Consider the following 24180-nt stretch of genomic DNA (forward strand, 5'->3'; position numbering starts at 1 on the left):
AAAGGATCAGGTTCGTAGTTTGGGGGTGCTCTTGGATCCAGAACTGTCACTTGAGGCACAGGTGAACTCAGTGGCACGGAGCACTTTTTATCAGCTTAGGCTGGTATACCAACTACGCCCTTATCTGGACAGAGATAGCCTAGCTACAGTTATCCATGCTCTGATAACTTCTCGTCTGGATTACTGCAATGTGTTATATGTGGGGCTGCCTTTGAAAACGGTCCGGAAACTTCAGCTGGTCCAAAATAGGGCAGCAAGATTGTTAACAGGGACTGGCCTGCGAGCTCATATTACGCCAGTACTTTTCCAGCTGCACTGGCTGCCAGTCCATTTCCGGGCCCGATTCAAAGTGCTGGTGTTAACATTCAAAGCCCTTAACGGCTTGGGGCCAGGTTACCTGAAGGATCGCCTCCTCCCATATGTGCCTGCCCGGACCTTAAGATCATCATCAGCGGCCCTTCTCCGTGAGCCCGTCAAAGGAAGTGAGGCAGGTGGCTACTAGGAGGAGGGCTTTTTCTGCTGTGGCACCCCGGCTCTGGAATGAGCTCCCTAGTGAGGTTCGCCTGGCGCCTACATTGTATTCCTTTCGGCACCAGGTGAAGACCTTTTTATTTTCCCAGGCATTTTAGCATTTTAGCTTTCTAAATTTTTATCTTTGCTGTTTTAAATCTGTATTTTAAACTCTTGCACTGCTGCTAGGTTTTATTGTGGTTGTATTGTTATATTGTGGTTTTAATGTTCTATATATTTTAAATTGTTTTATTGTGTGTTGTTTGGTTTTAATTTTTGTGAACCGCCCAGAGAGCTTTGGCTATTGGGCGGTATAGAAATAAATAAATAAATAAATAAATAAATAAATAATCCCCCCCTATTTTTACTGTATCAAGCCACCTTTTGTTTCTTCCTCATACACTGTTTCTGAGTTGTCAACAGTCAAGTGAGATGTATTGCAGGAAACAATGTTCAGTGCAATAAAGTAGCTCGGCGGTAGATTTCTTAATTAATGAACCTTCCTGCAGGTAATTCCTGATTCTTTTGCAGGGGCCAATGGACACTGAGAAGAGCACTAAATTACCCTTAGCTGTGTCTTGTTCCAAGTGCAACAGATGGAGCTGGGGACCCACCTGAACTAGCCACGTAATCTGCCTCTCACCCCTTAAACCATTGCTCCAACCCTACAATCCTTTGCTGATGGCCCAGCTGCATTATGCCTGCATTGGGAGTAAAGTCATCCCTTGTAATCATTTCCACTTTAAACATTTTGGTTTTTTTGGTGCAAGTGTTAATTTCTGTGGCAGAAAAAAATGCAATTATTAGAACTTAGAGACTGTAAATTGTGGGCAAAGTCATGGTAATTTCTGGGGTTTGTGTGTAGCACTAAATGTATTTAACTGCAGGGATCTTCACACACAATTTCTCACAATAATTACTCTTGCATTGATCTTGTTAGCCCATCATCAGATTGCTTAAAGTAACTGGGACCAGGCCTCTACCATTGTGATTCAATCGGAAACATTAAATGAAACAGAATAATCTTCTGAGAGAGATGTTACAGCTAGCCGAAGCTGTGCCTAACTATCTACACTCAGTAAGATTATGTGTGATGGTCTTGCACTCACTGGGGAGGTAAGAAGCCAGAACCTTTGCTGGAATAATTTTCACTTGCCTATGGACTTCTGGCTCACTTGAGGGAATATTAAAGACAAAACTGAAGTACTTTGGCCACATCATGAGAAGACAGGATACCCTGGAGAAGATGCTGATGCTAGGAAAAGTGGAGGGCAAAAGGAAGAGGGGCCGACCAAGGGCAAGATGGATGGATGATATTCTGGAGGTGATGGACTCAACCTTGGGGGGCTGGGGGTGGCGACGGCCAACAGGAAGCTCTGGCGTGGGCTGGTCCGTGAAGTCACGAAGAGTCGGAAGCGACTGACCAAATAAACAATGGACTTCTGTACTAAGCTTGAACATGGTTGCCCTCACTGTGCTCCTTCAGTCCACTGCCTGTCCTTGTTGCTTCTCCCCCACTCCCAACAGTATGAGGCTCTGCCCTGCTACTTCCCTATACAAGTGGGGTTTCCCTCCGGGTCAAGCAATGCTTCTTAAAGTTGAATCACAACATTTTTTGTGTGATTTTAGTACTGTCTAGGTGAGATGTCTTATTGCTTGTTCTTAGGGATATTAATATTAGTTATTAATTTTTGCTGCTTTATCATTGTATGGGACTTTTTTGTATAAGTTGCCATGGGAGGGCTCTTGCCCTGAAAGGTGGCCTATAAATATTTTAAATACAATAATAAATAAATAAAAATCATGGGGAGGGGGTGCTTCCCGACAGGCAGTTTCTAGCATTACCAATCAAAAGGCATTACATAGCTATTCTATCTTTCCCTCCTTAATAGACTTTGTCATCAGAAAAAAAGACCGGACATGGCAGGGAAAACATGGGAGGGCTACAAATTGAAGATGTCATCTGGACACCCATGCACACCCTGTACAATTCTGCAAGACATGGCAATTGCACAATAAAAGCACTCAAGGTCTCCAAGATATGAGGAAATGGTTTGTACAGAAGACCATTGAGGTTTCAAAACCATAACATTTGGAATGATAGTAAGAACTGTATTTCATAATTTGCCATGCCATGTTCCACTGCATCCTATCTGAATTTATTCAAATTGGGGGATACCTTTATTTGCAATATTTGAAGAGGACTGGCTCTAGGAGAGTGATTTTTCTTCCTCAAAGGAAGGAATTAAAATTACAGATAACTATGTATTCATTAGAACTATATAATAATTTTTCACTTTGCATCAGTCTAAGAGAGAACCGCTACAAAATAGTGATATTATGGTATATAAATATTGCAATCCACTATGCTGGAAATATAAAAACAGTTATAGGCATATTATATCAGTTATGGTCAGTGATGCAGGGTGGAAATTTTTCCAGTGCTTTATTTTTCTGAGGGAGAAATCCATTTCCTAAGGTCATTAGTAAAAATTAATGGATGCTAATTGCAAATACAGTATTAGACAGAGCTCGACAGTTTCAAAGTTGGAGATGAGTGATTGTCAGGATGTCATGACACAGTTCTTTGCGTTGTTAAAATTTATTAATATGTCAACAGTTTTCATTACCTTCCCACTCTTACATTTAAATATGCGATTGTCTTTAAATTTTTACAAGTATTTCAATTTTTTTTTTACATAAAATAACATTTAAATCATATTAAATGGGTTTTAATTTCCCCCCTTAAATATTTCAGGTCAAATACTTGTGTTGTATTGGGAGACATTTTTAGCCTTGTTTACTAAATACAAATAAAATAAGCATGCTAAATTAGATCATTCTCTAGGTCATCAGAAAAATTCAGCATAATTTCTGGAAGGACGTGTTATGACATGAATCTGAAATGGCATTATCTGTATCTTAAATGAAAGTAGGCTGAGCTAAGTTGTACCTGCTAAAAAGTTTTAATAAATAAAAAGTTATTTTAAAAAATGCCAATGCAAACTGAAAACTTTCTGATGCAAATTACTCTAAATTGCATCAAAAGGAATTAATTGTATATGCTAAACACTGGAGTTCAGAAAGTATTCCTAATTCGGAATACTGAGAAAACAAACTTCATAGTTATGCAATTCTCTCTGAACTAATTTATTACATCTGAACCAAAGACGGAAATCTTGCACATTTTAAAAAAGGAAATTGGACCATTTACCGAGTACCTGAAAGTTAAAATCCATTGATGTATAAATATGGACAATGAATTTGATTTGCTATAGTGTGGCATGTAATTATTTCAAGAAACAAAAATAAAGAAAAAACTTTTGTCTTTTCTTTATCATTTAAAGAGACCTTGAGAGTCCGCAAATATCTCCGGAGTTCACCACTTTGATTGGACAGTGGAAACAATCTCTCCAAGACTCATCAGCTATATTAGCTCAAAACTTTATAAACTATCTTAATAACCTTGTTTCATTAAAGTGTGTGTGTGTGTGTGTGTGTGTGTGAGAGAGAGAGAGAGAGAGAGAGTGTTGGGGGGGGTGACTGTGACTCCTCGGAAGCGTTGCTCATTTCAGCACTCCATGTCTTCTCACCCAGGGCTTCTCTGCAAACAAAGCTGTTGGAGTCAGAGTAATTTGCCCTGGCTGGAAACGATAAATAGTATTTACTATATTGACAAGTTTACACAGCCACTGGTTTGATATCATAGACACTGGTTAGTATTCAGCATGCATGAGAGACAATTTACCTAGAAAAACTTTTCCACTGGCAATTAAGCAGGCCGAAATACAAACATAAACCTGTGTGCAGAACAGTAGCTTCTGCTTTATAAGCACCAAACTATTTTTCCAATGAGTGTGGAAATAATTGAAGTAGTTTCTGTGTAAGACATTAGATGTGCAGTCCTATGCACATTTACCTGGGAGTAAGTCCTATTAAACCAAGTGGGACATTTCTGAGAACATGCACACTTACTACAGAGTAAGCCCTTCTGAAATCATTGACTTCCTTCTGAGTAAATGCACACACACTAGGATTGTCCCTTTTCCTACAGGAATGCCTGAAACTATGGTGTGTGCATTTACTCAAGGGAACAAGGTGTTTTGCTCTAGAATAATTTACGGTACCTCTCCCTCCCTCCTGGACCAGGCTTGCACAGCCTGTGGCCCACAGACATGCAGCCCAGGACTCGCGTTGCGTGGCCCCTACACTCCCATGCACTGCCGAATGTTCCCTGCCAATCAGCATTGTTGCTTCTGCACTGCTAATGGCCGTTGAAAAGCTGCAATACCTGTTGGGGTTGCTGGGAGGGGGAACGCCTCCTCCTCCCTGCAGCAACCCAGAAACAGCCAGCATCACCGCCTCCATGCTGTTAATGGCAATGCCGTAACAGTGAGACCAGTTGAGGTTGCTGGGAAGGAAGCTGAACCCTAAAGGATGCCTTGTGGACAGTAAATGGGTGTGGCGTCAAGGCAATATTTTACACTCTGTTCATATTTATGGACCCAAACTCCTTGAGTCAGAGTTTGGGTCTATAACTCAGAACCAGTATTTCTTTTAGGGCAGGAAGGAAATATGATCAACATTAAGGGCTACAGTGAACACGAACTTGCCCAAACTGTAGCCGTTTGGCATATCCCATTAATACCCACTTAATATAATTTGTAAAAAGTTTATGTGAACCTGGTAAGCAGCAACCTAGAAATTGTACATGCTGCACTTCTGATGAACCCCACTGGCATTTGTTTATGCCATGTTTGTGCCTATCTTGATTGGGTAGATGAATTGTTAATCTCCCTCCCACACAACTGTGGGACTAGCCAGATGGTGACTGTTCCACCCAGAACCATGTGCTGTAGCTGACCCCTCATCATGAGGTGATGATGGAATCAGAAGCTAGCTAACATCACCATTAATGACAAAAGGAGGTGCTGGACTGATGGATGGGATGAACATACTCTGTGACTTTGGTGCATGGGGCTCAAAAGCTGGACCTCAATGGGAGGTGAACCATTTCTTTGTCTTAACTGATTCTGCTGAGATACCTAGGCAATTAGCTGAACATGAGCCAGGAGTATGATGCAGCTACAAAAAAAGCAAATGCAATTTTAGGTTGCACCAGTAGAATCACAGTTTATAAGCCATGGGAAGTAATAGTTCCACTTTATTCTGCACTAGTCAGAAAGATGTAAACAAATTGGACTGGTTGCAGAGGTGGACAACAAAGATGGAGGGCAAATCATATGAGGAAAGGTTGAAGGAACTGGGTATATTTAGCCTGGAACAGAGAAGACAGAAGATGATGGAGGACATGATAGCATTCTTCACATACGTGAAGGGCTGTCACACAGAAGAAAGCAAAGACTTGTTCTCTGCTGCGCCAAGTGGGCAAGACTAGGATGTAATTTCCATTAGGGATGTATGAATCCCTTACCTGGTTCCGGTCGGGGCATCTGCTGGGAGGGGGGAGGCAATCCGTTCCTCCCCCCGGAATCCTCAACGTGGGGGGAGGCAATCTGGTCCTCCCCCCCAGAATCCTGCCTGGCCGGCTCCGCTCCATGGCCATGCCCCAGAGCCACTGGCCGGGCCGATCTACAGCAGGGCCTCCAGCCGCTGCCGGGCTGGTGCAGACGCAAATGGCGTCCTGCTTAGGGGACGCCATTTGCGTCCCTACAGTAGCCCATGATAGGCTACGTAAATATTTACGTAGCCTATCACGGTAAAGGCAGCCATGCAAATGGCAGCCGCTACGCCATTTGCATGGCCGCCTTTACTGTGATAGGCTACGTAAATACTTACGTAGCCTATCACGGCAAAGAGCAGGGGCGCAAATGGCATAGCAGCCACCATTTGCGTCCCTGCTCTTTGTCGTGATAGGCTACGTAAATACTTATGTAGCCAATCACGGCTGCCTGCAAGCACGCAAATGACGGCCGCTACGACGGCCGCCATTTGCGGCCGCAGCAGCCTGGCAGCGGCCGGCCAGAAGACCAGCCAGAAGCACTGCCGCCAGAGCCACTGCCGCCACATCTGCCCCAGGTAAGCTCTGTCCCGGGGGGATTCCGCGGGGTGGCGGGGAGCCGTTCTGCCATGGATTCCGGGGGGCCAGATTCTAAAGAATCTGGCCTCACTGGAGTCCGTGGCGGAATTCTCTGACTTCCCTAATTTCCATATCTACTGCATCCTCTGTATGTTGTCCACTGGAGCTTTTTAGGGTCGTCCAGGACTTCTTATATGCTGGTCCTAAGGAGATCATACAACTGTCTGATGCCTGCTGTGACAGGTTTGCAAGGCAGTTGCAGGGTAACATCTCTCGCATTTGCCATTATTATAGTAGGCGAATCAGGTGAGGTATCCAGAGTGCAGTCTTGTCCTGTTTTGTTGGATGAGTTTCATTTGGTAGAGCTTGAGTCCATTGACAAGGTGCTTGGATAGGTTCATGCAACAACTTACATACTGGATCCTTGCCCCTCGTGGTTTATTACATCTGGCAAGGAGGGAACAGCCTGCTGGGGAGGGGAGGCGATTAATGCCTCCTTACAGGAGGGAGTGGTTCCAGGCTGCCTGAAAGAGGTGGTGGTGAGACCATCCCTGACAAACACCCCCTGAACCCAGATTTTAACTTTAGGGGAGTGGTGAATGTTCCTTTCCTGGGCAAGGTCCTTGAGCAGGTGGTTGCCAACCATCTCTGGATGCTCTTGGGTGAGACCATCTGGATCCATTTTAGTCAGGGTTCAGGCCAGGTTTTGGCACGGAAACAGCCTTGGTCGCCCTGCATGATGACCTATGTCAGGAGAGAGATAGGTGGACTGTGACCCTGTTGATAATCCTTTATTTCTTAGTGGTTTTCTATCAAATTGACCATGGTATCCTTCTGGGGTGACTGAGCTGGGAGTGGAGGTACTGCATTGCAGTGGTTCTGCTTCTACTTGGATGGCCAGCTCCAGAAGATGGGAGATATTGCTTGGCCCTGTGGATTTTCCAGCATGTGATTCTGCAGGGGTCAGTTTTGTCCCCCATGCTATTTAACATCTACATGAAACTATTGAGAGAGGTCATTCAGAGTTTTGAAGTGTGTTGCCATCAATATGCTGATGACACACAGCTCTACTTCGCCTTTTCGTCTTCACCAGGTGAAGCTGTGGATGTACTAAATTAGTGCCTGGCTGCAACAGTGAACTGGATGAGGGCTAATAAACTAAACTAAAGCTCTATCCAAACAAGATTGAGATGACGTTAGTAGGTGGTTCTTCTGACCAGATGGAGGGTATTCATCCTGTACTGGATAGGGTTGCAGTTTGACGTTTGGGGTTTCTCCTGGAGCCTTCATTGTCATTTGAGGCTCAGGTGGCCTCTGTGGCACAGAATGCCTTCTACCAGCTTCAGCTGGTAGACCAGCTACACTCCTCTCTGGACAGAGGAAACCCGGCTTCAGTAATCTATGCTCTGGTAACCTCCCAGGTTAGATTTCTGCAATGCACTCCTTGTGGGACTGCCCTTGAAGATGGTTCAGAAGTTGCAGCTTGAGGAAAATTTGGCAGCCAGACTGACAGCAGGGACCAGAAGCTCTGAGCATACAACACCAATTCTGGTGTGCTTGCACTGGCTGCCTGTATATTTCCAATCCAAAATGCTGGTTTTAATCTATAGATGCTTATATGGCTCGGAACTGCAGTACTTGGTGGAGACTCTCCATCATACCTCTCCCAATATGAATGTAGCCAGACACTTTGATCAACATCTGAGTCCTTTCTCTGAGTGCTTCCTCTGAGGGAGGCTCAGAGGACAGCAACAAGGGAGAGGGGCTTCTTGGTGGTAGCCCCCCAACTGTGGAATGCTCTCCCCACTGAGGTCTGCCTGGTGCTAACACTGTCATCTTTCCTCTACTCCCCAGGCATTTGATAGCATATGATGGGACTTTCAATAACAGTTAAAAGATCCTGGTATCTTATTGTTTTTAGATGTTTTTATTATGTTGTATTGTTGGGTTGTAATTCATATGAACCACCCAGATAACTTTGCTTATGAACCGCCCAGATAATTTTGCTTGTGGGGTGGTTTAAAAATGAATTAAATGAATTAATGTAATGGGCTTAGGCTATAGGAGGGGAGATTTCACTTGTACATTAGAAGAAGCTTCTTGATGGTATGAGCAGTTTGATCATGGAATGAATTGCTTTGGGAGGATGGGCTCTCCCACACTGGAGGTCTGAGGCTAGACAGCCATCCATTGGGGATGCTCTAGCCTTGGATTTCTTGCATTAAGCAGGGGGTTGGATTATATGGCCTAGAAGGCTTCTTCCAACTCTACACATTTTTAAAGGGATTTTAAAAAGATCTTTCCCATAGGCAACTTTGGGGTTCATTACAAATTGCATGGAAATACAAGTATCAGAGTCCTGCACTATATATGAAAAAAAGAAAAGTTACTCCTCCTACATTAGGTTCAAAACGCAGTCAAGAACACATTTTGAATCCCACATGGGGTGAAACCACGGGGATTTCGAGCAGAGAAGCTGCAGACTGGCAAATGGTGAAACCACAAATGTTCTGGCTGCTTCCAGACAGAGGGCTCCAAACACTACCAATCAAAAGACCTTGTGCATCTATTCCATCTTTTCCCACTGGAGGGATTTTTTTTTTTAAAGAAAAAAGATGGAAGAAGCAGTTGTATAACATGGGAGGGTTACAAGTGGAAGATGACAATGTCTAGACCCCTTGTAAAATTCTGCCATGGAGCAGGGCAATTGCACAATGAAAACCTTGTCTGGAAACATGCAGTCTTTCTGAGTGCCAAATTAGAGCTGCTTTAAGGCTCTAATATGTGTATTTGCACATATTTTGTTCTTAGCACCTCAAACAAAGCATTCAGTTAATCTAACTGCATATGATAGTTCATTTTTCTTTTAATCTCTCTCTGAGTGTGTCTTTATTTTGTTTTAGTTACTCCCACAAATAAACCCATTAAATACAGGCAAGTACACTTTGAAGGCCCACCATTACAGATTTTGAGAACCTTTGAGATAAGGCTCCTTTCCAGTAGTTTAAGACTGTGTGGATTTACGAATACAAGGAAGAGAAAAATAAGTATCAAACATTATATGCTGATTAATGTTCAGGTTGTGCTAAGTGATGTAATTATTATATTTAGAGAAAAAGAACAACATATTTTGGAAAATAATCCAGCAGTTAAAAACACAGAAGAGTCTAGCTGACCAGCTAGTACTCCTGTGGACTACAATTTATCTGAAAAACTTATTATTCTTTTATAAAAACTGAATTATGAAAATTTCATTTTATGATGGATATTAGATTTTGCAATCTAACCTATGTTCTCCAAACATGTGAAAGCTGGCTTTTCACAATATTTCAAAGGTTGCTGGCATTAATTAACAGCTCTAAATGAAATTATATGGAATAAATATATTTCCTATTTTTCACAGTATACCTGAGCCGACACAAATCAAAGCCAAGAAAAAATCTAACAAAATTTGCAAGTCAGACCTACTGAGAATTAGACAATTCCTTCATAAGATTCCAAGGGATGAAAATATATAACTCTGGCAAAGAATTCTTCTGCTTGTGCTAGGCATTTTAGCATGCTAAATAATAATGACTTTTACAAGCTACAGTGGCCACCACATTTCCAAGAACACATATTAGAGGTTCCTGTCACATTGTCTGGGTTTTGCTCGTTCTTTACTATTACAAAGATAGTGAAGACACAGGTTGAATGTCATTCCTTGGAGAAAACCAATGTGTGTGTATGTTTTCCTGTAAATTCAGCTGCAACTCAAAGGTCCATTTGTTCCGGCATTATAGTTACTCTGTACAGCTAGTTTTAATTTTGAAATGGCAGCTTGCTATGTAAGACAAAATTCAGTTTTTTCCCAATCCTGAAAGACAGAAAGATAAGATTATTAGGCATGAATATAACAGTTTTAAATTCACAGGCAAAAATGTGGATTGAAGGAGAAAATGATTTAATGTAAGGGCAGTATCCAGTGGTGTCATTCTGCAAACTCAAATAGCGCTAGTGGAGCTCTGTCGAATCGTTCCATAGAACAAATGCTTGCTCATTGCACTTGCGCATTCTGTTGTGCAAACGTAATTTGCAACCGCTTGCACAACTCGTTGTGCAAGTATAATGCGCAAACAGTTGCACAACCATGTTTCTGTAAATGTCACTTTAGTTGGATTCTATTCTTGTGCGTAGTTTGAGACCTAGTTTCTTCTTGTGCATAGTTTGAAACCTAGTTTCTGCTAGTTCAACATCATTTGCACTAGCGGAATGAAACAGTTGGATACTGCCAATTAATTTTAGGGCAACCGATGAATGGCCTTCTTCTTTGTGGCCTGGTACCATGAATAACTGCGGCTTTTTCAGTGTTTCAGCAAAGGGTCCTGGGCCATGAAACTCCTAGTGACCAGGGGCCAGAGGAACCCACCCCCAAATGTATGACAGCTCCCAAACCTGAAACAGAGACTGAGGGGGAACTTCCAGCAAACTTCTCTGAGGATGAGAATGAGTTCCTCTCCTCTGACCCTAGTTTAGAGGTCTTCAGTGTGGGCTCATCTGAGATCTGCTGTTCATCAGAATAATATCCCTGCCACCCAGAGAGCTATCCTTGATACTGCAGATTTACTGATTTTTTAAAAAAGGAATGCTCAAGGCGTTCAATGGAGAGCTGTCCTCCAGAGAGCTCAACAATAAAGATACGAGCATACATTAACAAATTAAAACAGCTCTTACAATATAAGAATAACATACTAAAACAGCAAATGACAGAATGCAGCAGTAATAAAAATTATTCAAAATCCAGAGACAGTTAAAAATTCAATTCAATAAGACATCAATTGACAGCCCAAATGCCTTCCTAAAAAGGAAGGATTTTATTTTTCTTTTACCAACTTAGAGAAGGCCATTAGAGAAGATGTGAGATGGGCTTCCCTTGGAAAGGAGTTCCAAAACCCATGTGCAGTTGCCCGACCTGCCCAACCACTCAAAAAGCAGTCTCTCTGGTCCCAACTAACATACTACTGGGTATGTTGGGACAGAGAGGAGGGCCTCTAAGGATTATCTCAGTAGGCAGGCAGGCTCATGGAGGTCCTTCAACTATCCCTAGCCATTCTGGGTTTTACAGGTCATCACCAGCACTTTGAATTTTTGTCCAGAAACATATAGGAAGCCAGCACAGCTATTTCAGCAAGGGAATTACATGCTCCCTATATGCCTGACCCCTGCATTCTGGACCAGTCGTAGTTTCCAAGTACTCTCAAGGAAGTCCTATGTAGAGCACATTGCAGTAATCCAGATGTGATGTAACTAAGGCACGTGCTGCATTTTCCTGGAATAGATATAGTTGGCAAATGCACATCTGGTCACTGCCAAGACCTGGGTATCTAGATCATTTATTAAGATGTTGCTGCTGGCCATGGTGCCTACTCCTCTGATATTCTACCTTGTTTTGTTACCCACTGCCTACACTTGCTGCCTATTTCCTTTTACCTTGGCCACTCTTTTTGACCTTGAAAATTCTGTCTGGCATGGGTGGCTCCAACCCTAGGTGAACAGTGATAGGGATGACCACAGATGTGGGTCAATCACTGTCAGGAATGGCAGGAATTGGTCAATAGTCCTGCTTATGACTCCTTTGGGTATTCCTAGAATCTTTCTGATTACTTTGCTTTCTCTGTTTGGATTATCCCTGAATTATATCCAGCCTCTTCATCCTCTTGATCCTGCTGTGCCAACTACATCTATGATTGCCTGTTAAAGCCATTGCCCTTTAAAAAAATCACAGGAAGAGCTTTGATAAAATTTCACAGTGCTGTTTGACATGCACTGTGAACATATGAAAGCACATTCAAAAGAGCTGCAATTTGTCCACAAATCCTAAAGAGAAGGGTATCAACATATTAAAATAGGGTAAAAGTGCTAACAGTTGCAGCAAGTTCTTCCAAGGGAGTATGATTAGCACATGGTGTCCAAGTGACTATATAGTACCGCCTATTAGCTTTGTTGTGTAGCTCAAAGCCTCAAACAGCAATGAGCAAGGACATAGTCCTTGTTAATCTCCAGCTTGGGCCCTTTGCAGCGGGTCTTTTCCAGTACAATACTTCCATTTCACTATGCATTCCCACACTGTTGTCTTTTCAATTTACGAAACAGATGTTCCATTCTACTGGTTTGCATACATTTCACACACCCCTTTTTTTAGCTGATGCAATAAAACATATTTGGGCTACTGATGTCACACAGTCATTTTAAAAGTAGAGTAAGGATTGGGAAGTCACAGTCTCATAGTTTAACATGATTGAATAGATAATGTTTGGACAGGACCATTCTTCTTCCAGAGTTTATTGTGAAGAAATCACATTCTGAGAAAGTCATGGGTAGATCCTGTAGGAATTTCAATGTGAATTTCAGAACTGTATTTATTGAAGAAAATGTATGAGCTGCCCTTCAGCATAAGCTTTCTGGGTGGCATACAATTAAAGCAAACAAACAAAACAATATGATCAAATTCAACAATAAAACAATACAGAAACAGATGCATCCATTTAGTAAGATAGACTGAAACATAGAAAAGCAATTAAAATTAGCTGTTCAACATGGTGGGGTCTGGGAAAATAAAAAAGAGTTGACTTGGTGTTAAAAGGTCTCAGAGTGGACACTAGGCAAGCTTCTCTGAAAAGGGCATCCCACATTCAAGGTCTCATGACCAATAAGGCCCTCTCTCTGATCACCTATTGCCTAAACGTACATGGTGGTGGGACTTAGAAGAGGGCCTCTGATGATGATATGGCTCAATCAGTTTGCTGACCATCATCATGTCTATTTTTCAGCCCAAACACTGGTTCAGTGCCTCACCTGACTCCAATAAAATGAGGAAATAGAGCTGGGTGTCATCAGTACCTCACTCCAAATCACTGAATGATTTCACTCAAAGGTTTCATGTAGATGTTTAACAGCACAGGACACAACATAAAACTCTATGGGGCCATGGCACAAGTGCAATGGGGCTGAGGAGCATTATCTTCTTTGGAATCAACCAGCCAGGTAAGAGAAGAACCACTGGAATACAATAGCTCCAGCCTCCAGCCCAAACAGCCTACCCAGAATGATACTATGGTTGATGGGTACTCAAAGCTGCTGAGAGTTCCAGGAGAATGAGTAGGGTCATACCTGCCCAGATGAGAACACCAAGTCCAGAGTGTGACCTGCCACATGAGCCAGTCTACTGATATGTTGGTACAGCTCTATAGTTATTCTGGCACCTCAGAGCAGGCCCTGACAAGACAGCCCCATGTGAATGCTGAGCAAAGTGGCTACTTGAAGCTATCCAAGACCCTACAACTCTATCCTGACCATGCAGGCATCCACAGTATTTCTGGGCTCATTATCAGGACAGGACAGCACCAAAACACCACTTAGTCTTTCCTACTCTAAAAACAATAGCTTGGATTCTCAGATTAGTTAACTCAAGGAAGCTCATGGAAAGGAAGTTTTCTGTCCCTTCCTCACCTTCAACACCCCCCAAAGCCTCTGTAGAGTAATGTGAGATGGGGCACAGACAGCTGCTCGGGGAGGGGGAATTACCCAAAATTGGGTAGAGGTGTGTCCAATTTAGGGTAATTTTCCTTTCCCATTAACTTCCCATGTCCCATCCCACATTGTTCAGAAGCCCCCTCAACCTTCTAGAGAGGCTTTTTGGGGGGTGCAGGTAGCTGTAAGGGGTATGTGTGTGGAAAGGAGGGTTTTGGAAACTTTCCTTCTGTTAACTCACTTAAGTTAACATCTTAGAATCAAAGCCAGTGGCTGTTGTTTCACTCCCCCTTCATTCACTTTCACACCGTTTTCATGCTTTTTTCTATGTGCAAGTAATTCCTTGTATGACATCGGAAACATCTGAAGTAGCTCATGGGATCTACTCTAAGATCACCTAATTATATACTGGATGTTTCTTTAACCACAGAGCAAATAGGTGAAATGGCCTCTGGATAATGAACAGGTGTTATTGTTTAATGTCAGGAAAGATCTAGGCAGAATCAACTTCTTTGCCCATCCCCCATCTACCCAGATCACACAATCTTATGTAGCTGCTGAAACTGATCTAGAAATACACCCCCCGCCCCCGATTGTGTAAGGGCATGAATTTGTCATTTTCCTGTGAACCCTTTCAGGCTTGTTGACTGGTTTTTTTTGGTGTACTAAAAGTAGATGACAAATTCATGGTCAGGTGTGCTTTTGTCACTAAGATGGGCCCTTTCATAAACTACAAATGAGCTGGTTTAAAAACCAAGAGAACCTCTCTTAAACTCACCGGTTTTATTCCATGATGGTTTGTTGCAGGATAACAAACAATTCAGCCTAATTATATCTTTAGAAGGAGCCTGACAACAAGTTTACTAAACTGAGACACATCACATCTCAAAGCCTAAGTGTGTAGAATGTTTGCTCAGGATGGAGGAAGGTGGCTGGTTTTGCAGCCTCTCTGTTTACACCCAACAATTATTGCTGATAACCAAAGATATAGACAAAAGCTCCACTATGGGATAATGCTAACACCATCTGGCAGGTGCTGATAGCTTGCTGAGTAATGCTGTCATCAGCACTTGAGTGGTGATGGAAAGCTATTGCTTCACTAATCACAGCTGCTTTCATGTGCACTGTATAATTTGTTCCTGTCTCTACAGAACCACTGCTACAAAGAATCTCTCTCTTTTCTTTACTGAGATTAATAACTTCCTTGTTACCTTTAGGTGACACTGTTGTCTATTTATTACTAAGTGTCTTATTCCCCTTGCCATATTTAGTTATCTTCCTAAGAGAATGAAATGTAATACATTCATCATCTAGGGGCTTGTTCACCCGCAGCCTGAGCATGTTGTGTATGCCTGAGATGGAGTTTGGGGATTGAATCCTGGCTCAGGCATCCTCCTCCACTGTACAAAGAAGCTGAATATGTACTAAGTATCTATGCCCGTTAGCCCCACTCACAGAAACTGTCCACACCTTTTTCACAATGGATAAATGGATAGCATTTACATCCATAGACCCCAGTTCACATTAAAGCAGGGGTGGGGAACTACTCCAGCCCCAAGACTGGATTGCCTTCTGGTTCAGCCTCAGGGGAAAGCCCCACCCATCCCCCAAAGCCCTGTGCCTGATGTCATAGGGATCCTTTTCTCTGTTTAATAATAGGCACAGAGTAATCATTCCTGCCTCTCTCTGCATGAACAAGGACAACTCCTCTCAGCACTAGAGAAAGGCTTCCTTTCTAGCGCTGGGAGAGGAAAACTCCGCTGTTATCTCCAATCAGTGATAAAAGCAGGGTTTCCTCTCCCAGGCTGCCTATGTCTAGCGCTGGGAGGTCCTGGTCTTACCTTTTATCAGTGACTGGAGACAAATGCGGTTTTCCTCTCCCAGCACCAGAGAAAGGCTGCCTTTCTCTAGCTCTGGGAATGGGGAGGGGCATGGCTCATGGCTGGAGGATCCCTATCCCTGCATTAAAGCTCAAGTGCAGCATGAGAGGGTGAAAGAGACTGAGGGAGACTCCCATACCCTGCCGTGCATGTATAACCCTGAGGCCATATGTGAACTGGTGCGAAGACTAGCAAGATCACCATCAGATGGTGGAAATGTTTATGGAAATATATGGGTGAACCTTACATAATGAACAACAATTTTCTGTTGATTGTCAACCATTCTGGAGAATGGGTTCCTGCTTCCTCAAGTCCTGCACTATCACTCAGTTCTGTGTGGTTGCTTCTTTTCCAGACCACCATTACTCAGTATCCCTCAAAACATGAAAATGTTCCAGGTTTCCATTTCCTGCTCCCTGGTCTGTCAGCACCTGAGGCAGAAAATCCCAGTGGCACTCCCAATAAAATAAAAACCAAAATAATTGACCTTTATTAATATGCCCAAATCTGTTGCCTGCGGTGGTATGCTCTGCCTCACCTTGCCCAATGGCAGTGCTGGCCCTCTTCTCACCACATTAATTAGATCCATTTCTGTGCCACTCTTTCCTGGTAGGTTATGGCAAATGGGGTAAAAAGAGAGCATCTCTGCTTGCTTGCCAAACTCAGGATCCTGCAGCACAAACAACTGTGTACACTCCAGCAGCTAAAACACCATCATAAGATCAGGACATGCGACAATAGTGCCAGAACTTGTGAATTTTCTCATCTTCCTCAGGGTACATAAATGTGTTGTTTTTTTTCAGATTGTGTTTTACATGCATTTACATAATAAATAAATAAATTTCAGACAAAGGTGGCTTCTACAATAGCCCTTTTCTCTGGAATTAGCATGAATTCATACTGTGCCCTCCATATTCATGATGTTATGAGAAGAAAGGTCCCTTCCCTGAGGGCCTTACAATCTAGAGATTAGGACAAGGGAAACAACAGGGAAAAGTGGAGGCAGGGGTACATCGATAAGGATGTGTAATTATTTCAATTACATTTATTTAGCCTTAGTTACAGTAGGACTATAGGAATGTGAAAAGAGGTAGATTTTGAGGAGGTATTTGAAGGAAAAAAGGTGGCATCACACAGGTCCCGTCCCCCCCCCCCGAATAGAATGTGACTTTCAGGAGCAATGAAAAGAGGCTATTTAATTTGTTCGTAAGTGATCTAGAGGTAAGGGTGAACAGTGAAGTTGCAATGCTACTTCCCTCATAGCCCATGACATCAAACCTTCTCAAAAAGGATATTGTTATTGTAGAGCTGGAAAAAGTGCAGCAAAGAGCAAAGAAAATGATCACATGTTGGAGCATCTTCGTTAAGAGGAAAGGCTAAAACATTTGGGGGTTTTTTAGTTTTAAAAAAAAGATTACTAAGGGGACACATGGCAGAGATTTATAAAATTAGAGATGGTGAGAGAAAGTGGATAGAAGAAAGTTTCTTTCTGTCATAATATTCAAATCAGGGTCATCCAATGAAAGTGATGGGCAGTATATTCAAGACAGACAAAAGAAAGCTCTTCTTTACACAACATATAATTAATTTATGAATTTACTGCCACAAGATGTAGTGATAACCAATGGATTAGTTGGGTTTAAAAGGGGATTAGATAAATTCAAGGAGGATAGGTCTATAAACAGCTATCAGGTTCAAAGGCAATATGGTTTGAATACAAGTTTCTGGGAAAAGAACAGTGAAAGAGGCTATTGTCTTCAAGCCCACTTGTCAATTTCCCAAAGGCATCTGGTTGGCTACTGTGGGAAACAAGATGCTGGACTAGCTAGACCATTGGCTTGATCCATCAGGGCTCTTCTGATATTTTTATGTTCTAAGATAGGCATGGGGAGCTTCTGGCCCACAGGCCAGATATGGTCCATGGGGGTTTCACATCCAGCCCACCAGCTTCTTCCCCAGGCTCTGTTGCCTCTCCCCAGACAGGAAAACACCCTTAACTCTGATTAGCAGCTGACTGGAGATAAGAGTTCCCACCCACACACTGAAAAGCTCTTATCTCTAATCAGCTCCTGATCGGGGATGAGAGCTTTCCCCTGCTCAATACTGAGAAAGGGAGCTGAGAAATATCCCTCAGCTGATTTGCATGGATTTGCTGAGGAGGGGGAGCTAGAAAGAGTGTACATGTTTGAATGGGGTGTGTGTGTGTGTGTGTGTGTGTGTGTGTGTGCGTGCGCACGCGCGTGTATGAATGGTGTGAATATGTGCATTTCAATGTGAATGGTGTGATAGAGTGAGGTGGCCATGCTCTGTCCATGTTCACTGCTGGCATGTGGCCTCCATGGCATTTTCAGGGTGGCAATCCAACACAGAGGGCAAAAAAAATCCCCCAGCCATTCTAATCTGTATCATGAGTAATTAGCAGGCAGTTTATCAGTAATCCTGCTGTCAAGCTCAACAAGCAGCAATAAAAGGGGCAAAACCAGCAAGCAGGAAGCTTTCAATTCATGCTGGAAGGGATTTCTGTTGAATGGCAGTTACTTTTGCATAAACATTACGGAAAGATCTTGGCCATGGAGAAGGGCATTGCTGGATAATATAGTGCCATGTGGAATGTCCCTTTTAATTCTGCTTCTAGCTGATCACAGACAAGCAATGTTTCAGTAGCACTGAAGTAGTGTGGGAGCAACCCAGATAGGACATGTGAGAGCAACCCCATGTCACAGAAAAGTAATATGGGAAATAGCCCCAAATCTGATCTATAGTAAGAGAAAATATAATAAGACAGGTTTCCTATATGATATAGCCCTTTAATTAATGACAAGTCATTCCAATCTTTTAACAGTATCCCAACTGGTCAATATAACAGTACACTTAAGAACAATGAGTAGGACAATGGTGAATATAGATATTATGTTAACATAGATTAATGTGAAAATGTTCCAAATCTGACAACGTTTATGGAACGGAGTGTTTTGCCTCCTTGTTATAAATCTGGTTGAGACCACATAATATCCCTAGATGTATAATGCTATAACAAAGATCACAACTGTGGCAAATAGTACATTTAGTAAGGCTTACCTTTCTTCTGAAGGAGACTCTGTCTGGCTCTAATGAAAGCTAGAATGTCAGCATCAGTTTGACAGTCTCCTGTGAATGGGATGGATGAACTTGCAACTGGAGAAATCCTGCAATAACCAAGTATAGTAAAGCTTTCAGATGAGTTATCTATAGCTCTGATTTCGCCTTCATTTTTATGGGAGAGGATTGTATATTGAGCTTCCCATTTCCAGGATATAGGACTAATCTTAATCTACACAGTGACCTGGTTCGCACAACACACTGTGTCTCACCATGGGCTGTTTAACCCACAACAAGCTGTGGCACCCATGGGCACCATTTTGCATGTTCAACCTCCGAGGGTTGTTGTGTTATGTGAGGGTTGTTTAACCTCACACAACCCAGTGGCCAGGTTTACAGGACACAATAATTGCCAGTCAGGGGCTGAATATGCAAAATGATGGCCAGCACACACCACAGCCTCACTGAGAGTTAAACAATGCACAGTGGGCTGTTGTGTCGTGTGAACTGGCCCAACCTTTATTTATTTATTTAAGCTAGACTTATGCAGGGCTCTTTGATAAGGCCACTGAAATGAATGGAGGATACACATCACCAGTGCCTGGGGGATTTTGCTTTATGTTGGCAGCAGTCAGCATAATTTGAGGGAACAATAGATTTGTAGATTATACTTTTTAAATCTGTTTCAAAATAAATATGTAATCACTTCATTTACTTAAAAATATTCCAGGGAGAAAATAGATTTTCCAGACACTGAAAACTGAACATTGGGAAAGCACCATAAGTCATCAATGGTTTCTTTATTTATTTCAAAGATTTATATACTGCCCTTCCGCAAAACGTCCTGGGTATTTTATGGAGAACATTATCTAGGTTGCTTGGGGCAAAGGAGAAACCACTGCGCTCTCCCTGAAGAGCTCCAAGCTTCAAACCTCATAGGTTTATTACATGGCTTTGGGAAACACCTATCTTTCGTTGCAAGAATGAGATAAGGGCTGTAAAGCACTTTGCACATTACATATTCAAGACAAATAAGCTATATGTGCTCCTGGATAATAACTGAATGTGCAGCAGGGATTTTCTTTGATATTTTCCTTTCACTGAAGTGACTCTGACAGTTGCTTGCCTTTTTTGCCAAGACATGCTGCTGAAGAAAGGCTTCAGAGAAAGGAAGCTTTCTAATTCAAGAGAGCTGCTGACATCTTTGTTTTTAATTTTATTTGTTAAAAATATTTTATAGCCCATCTTTCTTCCACCAAGGGTCCTCAAGTCAGTTCACACACACATAATTAAATCACTTAAAACAATGTCTTTAAAACATGAGCTAAATTTAGTACCACTAATAAGTTAACCACAACATCTTCACTAGAACTTGTCAAACACCCAGGAAAATAAAACCATTTTAATTGGGCATCTGAACAACACTGGAGAAGATGCCAAATGAATGTTTCTAGTGAGGGTATCTCACAATCAAAGCGCATCTACAGAGAAGGCCCTATCCCTAGGCACCATCCACCCAACCTCTGCTAACCTTCTGGAAACAGAAGGCAGGTTCACACATTGTATTTCTTGGTTGGATCTTTCCATTCTTTTCAATGGTTGTATGTTGGAAGTACTAAGAAAACAGGGCCTACACAATGTATTACCTACTCTTCAGTGTCTATGCTACTTGCAATTCATGGGAAAAACTGTTAATATCTATCCTCTTTCACTGTGCCTAAACCGAAAATGATGGAAATCTCTGGCTGACTGGAAAGAGCTCTGGGATTTCCTGCTCAAGATGTCAGGGTTGCTGGCAAATCCAAGGTTATGCACAGCATAACGTTTGAACAACAACAGAAAAATGTCAAGGAAAGATGCAGCAAGTCAATGCATTCAAGAGAATGTATAGCCCGCCTTCAGACATTAGACTCCACACGCTCAGAGAATGTGTACAGAGCGGAACAGGGCCACACACGCTGGCCAAACCTGCAACTTCACGACCCCTGATGGCTCCACTCCAAGAGCTTCACATGTTGGATAGAAAGTCTGAAAGGGGAACCTATATGCATTCAGCTGAATGCTCATAAGCTTCCCCATGCGATTAGGGGCCACAATTGTACAGGGCTCTTGATACTGTGGAGGAGTCTCTGCACGTTCAGTGGAATGCATGTAGGCCCTCCCTGTTCAAACCTTCCTTCTGCCAAACTGCAAAGGTCTGGAGATGGCTCCAGCAAGGACACCAACATTGCAAGCGGGGCTGCTCCCCTCTCCATGTGTTGTTTGAATACAGAGAGTCTAATTGCTGATGAAGGCTTCAGTTTATTTGCAGCATTCTCAGAATTTGCAGTTGCTGCACACCTTGCTTTTGAAGTTGAGTTATTGAGTCTGCTCACACTGCTCTTCACAGGAATCTCTTCATTGAAGCTGGCTCGGCTGTTATTTGGAACCCTGGGGAGAGGAAAAATATCTGAGACTGCTATAATGATGCTTTATTTTACAGATGATATTTTTTACCCATAAGAAGCAAATCAAAGAATGAAATAATTATCTAAATTAGGTGGCATATAGAGAATATGGTCCCTAGTGGTTCTTTTAGGATTTAGAAGTCCATTCAGATTAAAACAGTGTCCTTTAACTATTCCAAACCCCTATCTTTGGACCCATTTTTCTTTTCTTTATTGTTTAGATTTACCTTATTGTGCTGTCTCCATGCCTATGTGCCCTGCGTATAGACACTTTTCAGCCAGCTTAATTCAAGCCTCTCTTTAAATCCAACAAACAATTCTTTATTGAACAGTCTCTTTCAATGGAACAACAAAGAAATAATAATTCGCAGTCCACAGGAAATAAGGAGGTTGTCACAAATAAGGGTTAGGTCCAGTGGGAAATTATTGATGGATAATGGATAAAATGGATGAGACCTGGTAAAAACAGAGTACTCCTCCAGGTCTTCTGAGCCTCATGCTTCTTTGCTGGCTAGGCCAAAAGTAAGGAAAGATTCCCACCCAGTCATCTCAGACTGCTAGGATCCAGCTACAGTAGGTCTGGCTAGTAGATCCTTGATCTCTCCACCCACAGTATAAACATCTTTCTTTCTTTCTTTCTTTCTTTCTTTCTTTCTTTCTTTCTTTCTTTCTTTCTTTGATTGATTAGCCGCCCATCTGGCCGGCTACCCAGCCACTCTAGGTGGCATACAATACAAATAACAACACAAAATACAACAACATTTACATAATCAACTGAACAAAACGACATTGCTCTAAAAAAACCCAACCCACCCCAAATGCCCGCCTGAACAGCCAGGTTTTCAAAGCATGGTGGAAGCTCATCAAAGAGAGGGCATGGTGGAGGTCACTAGGGAGGGAATTCCACAGAGTGGGGGCCACCACAGAAAAGGCCCTCTCCCTCGTCCTCACCAGCCTAGCTGTCCTGGCTGATGGGACAGACAGCAGGCCTTCTGAGGCTGATCTCGTTGAGCGGTGTCCTTAGTGTTGCTGGAGGTGCTCCTTAAGATAGACTGGGTCGGAACCATATAAGGTTTTAAAGGTCAATGCCAACACCTTGAATTGGGCCTGGAAAACAACTGTTAACCAGTGCAACTCCTTCAGCGCTGGAGTGATGTGGTCTTGCCGACGGCTGCCTTTAATTAGGTGGGCTGCTGCATTCTGCACCAGCTGCAACTTCCGAACCATCTTCAAAGGTAACCCCACATAGAGCGCATTACAGTAATCTAGGCGAGAGGAGACCACGGCATGAACTACTGATGGGAGCAGATGGTCAGGAAGGTAGGGGCGCAGCCGCCATATCAGATGGGGTTGGTACAGCACCGCCCGGCTCACGGCTGACACTCGAGCCTCCATGGACAGCTGGGGGTCTAAAATGACCCCCAGACTGCGGACCTAGTCCTTCAGGAGCAGCCACACCCCACTGAACAGCAGGTCAACATCCCCCAACCTCCCCTTGTTTCCCTCCAAAAGTACTTCAGTTTTGTCAGGGTTCAGTTTCAGCTTAGTCCTTTCCATCCAGGCACTCACTGACTCCAGACACTTGGACAGGGTTTTTACAGCCAACCTTGGCGAAGATTTAAACGAGGGGTAGAGTTGTGTGTCACACTTTAACACAATACAGAGCTGGGGGCAGCACACTTATCTAATTCTGACTTTCTCTCTCTCTCTCTTACCTATTCTTTCTCCCTCACTATGTCTCTTTTTCTCCTTCACTCTTTCTTTCACCTTCTCTTACCAATATATGGCTGTGGCACTGCTGGTGCAGCCACCCACTGAAAACCAATGGAGGAGGAGAATGTCACATCGCTTTGCTATGAAATGCTATGTTCACATCACACTGTTATTTGTGCAGTCATTTAGAAGGGTGATAATGGCATTGCCTCTGAAATGCTGTTCCTGGATATCTGGAAAGGTCTCTTTGCCTGGAGACATTATTTGGATAATGGATATTCCAGTGGATCCCAATCAATCCATCAACCAATCAATCAGTGTTCACAGCACTGTTAACAAGTTATAATTTTGATAGCATGAACATCCCCGGATGTTATCATGCAACCAAATCGCCAGAGCAGGTATGGGCAACCTTTTTTCTGTCAAGGGCCACATTCCCTTGCACGTACTCTGTTGGGCACTGCATGTCATCAGTGGGCAGGCCAGAGCCCAAAGTGGCTGGGTTACCCCTTTTCTCTTGGTGCCACTCTCTTTTCTCTCTCTTTCTGCCACCCCCGCTTCCTTTTCCTTCTTACCCAGCAGGCTGCCAGGGAAGGGACAGATTGCTCTTGCCAGAGGTCTAAACTGATCGCATGCAGAGGGTTTTTTAAATTAGGCTGGGGGTCACACAAAATTAGGCCAAGGGCCACAGGCTGCCCAACCCTGCTCTTGGGTAAAGGGAAGCATTAATGTATAATTTGCCTGCATTAGAATTTGCACTATTTTAACTTCATCTAAACAAAAATAAATGCAGTGATTGTTAGGGTTACAGGTTGTACAGAGGGTTATCAAGCTGAAAACTTGCAAGGAAACCAAAACATCCACACAGCACCTTTATACTGCACCCCCAAGCAAAATAACCAAACTAGCTATTCCTCATCATCATTAGATAGTTTAACATATGTGTGGGAAAGCTATAGCTCTCCGTATGTTCCACTATAACTCTTATCATTCCTGACCATTG

The 24180-nt window shown here is 42.8% G+C and overlaps 1 protein-coding gene across 1 annotated transcript in view; it reads right to left on the reverse strand.

Moving 5' to 3' along the window:
* Positions 1–9399: 9399 nt before the first annotated feature.
* KIF6 (kinesin family member 6) overlaps positions 9400–24180 on the reverse strand; it is a 271710-nt gene continuing 256929 nt past the window's right edge. The window contains exons 21-23 of the mRNA XM_084828534.1: positions 21358–21447; positions 19018–19124; positions 9400–10406 (exon numbers count right to left, since the gene is read on the reverse strand). Of these exons, the coding sequence (XP_084684660.1) occupies positions 10390–10406; positions 19018–19124; positions 21358–21447 (214 nt within the window). The 3' untranslated portion in view covers positions 9400–10389. The remainder of the gene's footprint in view (positions 10407–19017; positions 19125–21357; positions 21448–24180) is intronic.

The sequence above is a fragment of the Heloderma suspectum genome, chromosome 1, assembly GCF_057233095.1.
Source record: "Heloderma suspectum isolate Gila_16-S chromosome 1, 16-S_ref, whole genome shotgun sequence".
Classification (NCBI taxonomy): domain Eukaryota; kingdom Metazoa; phylum Chordata; class Lepidosauria; order Squamata; family Helodermatidae; genus Heloderma; species Heloderma suspectum.